General features: G+C 43.8%; 1 protein-coding gene across 1 annotated transcript in view; it reads left to right on the top strand.

Annotated features, from left to right (window-relative positions):
* LOC103921510 (membrane-associated guanylate kinase, WW and PDZ domain-containing protein 1-like) overlaps positions 1-4,145 on the top strand; it is a 174,837-nt gene that overhangs the window by 155,315 nt on the left and 15,377 nt on the right. Inside the window, exons 14-15 of the mRNA XM_009329497.1 lie at positions 521-713; positions 3,888-4,135. Coding sequence (XP_009327772.1) covers positions 521-713; positions 3,888-4,135 — 441 coding nt within the window. The remainder of the gene's footprint in view (positions 1-520; positions 714-3,887; positions 4,136-4,145) is intronic.

The raw sequence follows: 4,145 nt of genomic DNA, 5'->3' as shown, positions 1-4,145 counted from the left end.
AAAGAGTGGCCATGAATTCCTCTCATGTTAGAGTAACTCCACAGAACTCACTGAAGATAAACCAAGACTGAGTTAGTGGACAGTCGAGTGGTACGGAGCTTGTAAACCCTAGAGGCAACTGAAAGGATAACTCAATCTCAGCCTCCCTGACAAGACCCTCAGTGCCTTTAACCATCTTCCTCACTGGTCCCTGTCTGGTTGAACACATTTCCCAAGGCTATCTGTCATTAGAGTGAATGGACTGCGAAAAGAAACAAGATGTCAATTTATTACAGTTTCACGATGTGGCTATATTCACATGGAGCTGCTTTCACAGGAACAATGTTCCTGACCAGCAGACATTTGTCAACAATTTCCCTACTAAATTAAGTCTAAGTAGCAGTGCCCCTTGCTTCCAGCTGTCTGTTGAGCTACTTCTCATTTATCACTTTTTTTTTTTCCTTTCTTTCTTTCGTTCTTTCTGTCTTTCTGTCTTTCTTTCTGTCTTTCTGTCTTTCTCCTATTTGTGCTAATTCATCAGATTTACATCGGTCACATTGTACCGCTGGGTGCTGCTGATGCTGACGGCCGCCTGAGATCGGGTGATGAACTGATCTGCGTGGATGGAACGCCTGTTGTCGGGAAATCGCACCAGCTTGTCGTCCAGCTTATGCAACAGGCAGCCAAACAAGGTCATGTCAATCTGACCGTCAGGCGCAAAGTGGTTTACACAGGTAGGCTGCAGTGTCGCTCTGCAGGGGTAGATTTTCTTGCCAGACTCCATCTGTTCAGCAAACGGTTTAAAGAACAAAAGCGCCTCCTTGTAATACTGGAAAACTCAGGTGATGTGGTTTATTCTTCCTCTTTTGGCTATTTTTAGTCTTTTTTGTTCTTCATCAAATACGTTTCAAATATTTTGTTTCCAGTCAAGACTCTCTCAACCTCAGTTGGCTTCTCCAGTCTTCTTGAAGGTTTCTGATAAAATGGGGAACTGTTCAGTTGCAACATACCATTTTTAGGTGGACTTGCGCAGCAACAGACACTGTGCCTGACTGCCTGTGTCTTCTGTTTTCTTCCCAAAATAAGTGTGCTGCCTGATAGCCACCCTTAAGCTGGGAGTGAAGGAAAAGAGGCTGAAGAGTCCACAGGAGGGGAGGCAAGGGCAGAGAGTCAGTGAGGGCATTGGTGATGGCTAATGTCCCAGGCGCAGGAGAAGCTTCAACTGAGGTTGTACCATGTAGTCAACTAACTGCAGGATGCAAAACTGTAAGCGTCATTGGTTCTGGTAGCGCAGGGTGTGCATGTTTGCTGTAACAGGAGGTTTCTGTGTGCTGCGTTATGCTCGGTGTTGTGCACGCGCTAGCATACAAGTGTATGGTCTAAATGGACAAAAAAGAAGCTGGCAGAAAGGCAAAGATGCAGAGGGAAGCGACACTGCCTGGTGGCACCCAGATTAGTGACACAAAAATGTTCTGATAGCAAAGAAAATGAAGACACGAGCATGACCTTATGCATAATATTGGAGGGTAACAGTGGGGTGCTGCCTTTTCTTGTGAGTCCCTTTAAGGGAGCTCGAGTGTGGGATTCAGGTTAGCTCACTTGTTCAAAAGAAAGGACATTATATAGCTTTTCAAGTTTAGGCATCAGCAGAAAAATAGGCAGTAATGTACTTTAATCTTAAAGAGCATCAAAATAACATTCAGGTTGCAAATTAGGCCCACAAGTAGAAGTTAAGACTGCAGTACCTCTAAAATAGCTCTGTATTCTTATCCTGGGCTGAGCTCCTTCTGCACAATATTAAATAAATGTTCACTTGTAATTTCTTTCCTTCTTCCCATTGTGGATTAAATGTTGGGTTATGTCTCCTCTAGTAGCCTCTCTCTCATTCCTTACAAAGAGCTGCCAATGTGAGAGAAGCTTTAGGAGATGAGCTTTGGGAGGAAGGGGAAGGGCAGCTGAATTTCAGTATTGTTTTTGTGTGTAGATTTTCTGTCCAATTTTACAGCCTCCAGGCTGGAAATTACCGTAAAAGATTCAAATTCATGAGAGATCTTGATAAAAACCCTTGATATTTCATTCAGGGGCTTGTTACTCCAGACCGAGCTATTTCTGAATCATTTCAAATGTGGACACTTACTCTAGGATAAATTATTCAGGAGCCCTTCTTTCACCTTATTTGCAGGCTTTTAAATTCCAGCATAACTTTGTAGAGAAGCATCTTCCTGAATTTTGGTCCCTTGTTCCTCCTCTCATCTATATGCCAGTAGAAAAAGATCGTTCACCTAAATCGGTACTCCATGTCTTGAGATTCATATAGGGGAAAGTTTATACTCTTGTATTTTTAATATGTAGAATACTATATATTTAGTACATACTTTGAGTATATAAATGCAGACAGGTACTCCTTCCCAAGAATATTTTAAAGTTCTTTTTCTTTGGATCATGGGTTTACAGGTTTAGATTTTGTTTGGCATCCATTTTCTTGTTGTTGCTTTTAAGATCTTCAACTTAATTTTGATTCACCAAATTGGAGAAGTGACCTGATTAGTGGAGGCAGCCATTAAATAGAGACAAGTGCAATATGCAGCTCTCAGCCACGCAAATGGACTGTGGAGAACTGGCTGACTAACAAGAAGTGGAAGCTATTGTGGGCCACAGGCTTTACCCTGAGGTTGGCTCAGGTGAAGAAAAACACTGTGCTGGGATGTAGGCAGGGGGGAGCTCTCCTGATTTCCCAGCAGATGATGGCTTAGCTGCAATATGGTCCAGCACTTCAAGAAAGACATGTTTGAGTTGGAGAGAGCCCAACTGGAAGGAGTCCAGAGGACCAGTGAGAATAAGGAGAGCTCCAGAAAACATGGTCTGCAAGGAAATATTGTACAAATTGGAATTGTTTAGCCTAAAGCAGAGAAGGGGGAGGAGGTGTTAAACTCCCCAAGACTATAAGAGGCTGTTGCAAAGAGGAAGGGAATAATATGTTCTCCATATGCCTGCTAGATAGAACTAGAAATAATAGCCTTATGTTGCAGTAGGGAAGATTTAAGTTAGATATTGCAACCAATAGATTGCCTGGGGAGATACTTAACAGCAGATTAGACAAACATCTGTCAGGACTGACAGTAAGTATAGTTGGCCCTGACTTGAGCAGAGTGTGAACTAAGCAATTTTTTGAGATTTCGTCAAGCCTTGTGGTAGCTGATTAGATTTTAAACTAATACCACTTCCAACTTCAGTTGCTGTTAAACACCTGTTTAATATTAATGTTAATAATGTTTAATGGTTTCCCCCCAACTGTTCCAGACTGTAGAGATGATAGTTGCTGGTTCTTCCATCCAGAAAAGCTTGGTTTGCAAGTTGTTTTGCTTTAGTATGGGTGGTTATTACTACTTAAGCTCATGTTAATCAAAGGCAATCAGTGCTACCCAACTGATAGCACTGAGTTAAAAAATACACAGTTAAAAAATACACAGTGATGGGTATTTGATATTACTCTCTCTCCTCGCGGCTTGTGCACATATATATGGTTACACATATATAACTGAAGTGGGGTTGTGATATCTAAAGGAGGCACCTCTGAACAAATGTAATCCAGGTTTAAAATGCCACAGAGCATCCAAGCACGCAGCACTGCACTGGCTTAACCGTACTGCTGCTGTAGTTCGGCAGCGAAAGGCTTTGGCTGCATGGCGATACACTGGAGAGGATGAGCATGTGTGGTCAGTGCTGTCACCGAACAGAGCTGTTGGTGGTGACATCTGAAAGGAGACAGAGCCCTTGGTCACTCTGGCCATGATTTGTAGATTAAAGCAGGTGATTTGCTTAATTTTTTTACCTTTTTCTCAGTGGATGGCACTTTTCAACCACTAAATGATGCAGCTTGCTCAGACAGTCTTTTTTTAACTCCTCAGTTCCGAAGGCAGAGAATGAAGTCCCGTCCCCAGCCTCTTCCCACCACAGCAGCAACCAGCCGGCCTCGCTGACAGAGGAGAAGCGAACGCCGCAGGGCAGCCAGAACTCCCTCAACACCGTCAGCTCGGGCAGCGGCAGCACCAGTGGCATCGGCAGTGGTGGTGGCGGGGGCAGCGGTGTCGTCAGTGCCGTGGTCCAGCCCTACGATGTGGAAATCCGCCGCGGTGAAAACGAGGGGTTCGGCTTCGTCATCGCCT

This window comes from Pygoscelis adeliae, unplaced genomic scaffold (assembly GCF_000699105.1).
Source record: "Pygoscelis adeliae isolate BGI_AS28 unplaced genomic scaffold, ASM69910v1 Scaffold148, whole genome shotgun sequence".
NCBI lineage: Eukaryota > Metazoa > Chordata > Aves > Sphenisciformes > Spheniscidae > Pygoscelis > Pygoscelis adeliae.
Note: the sequence above shows the minus strand (reverse complement) of the source record. Positions and strands in the feature narration are given on the sequence as shown.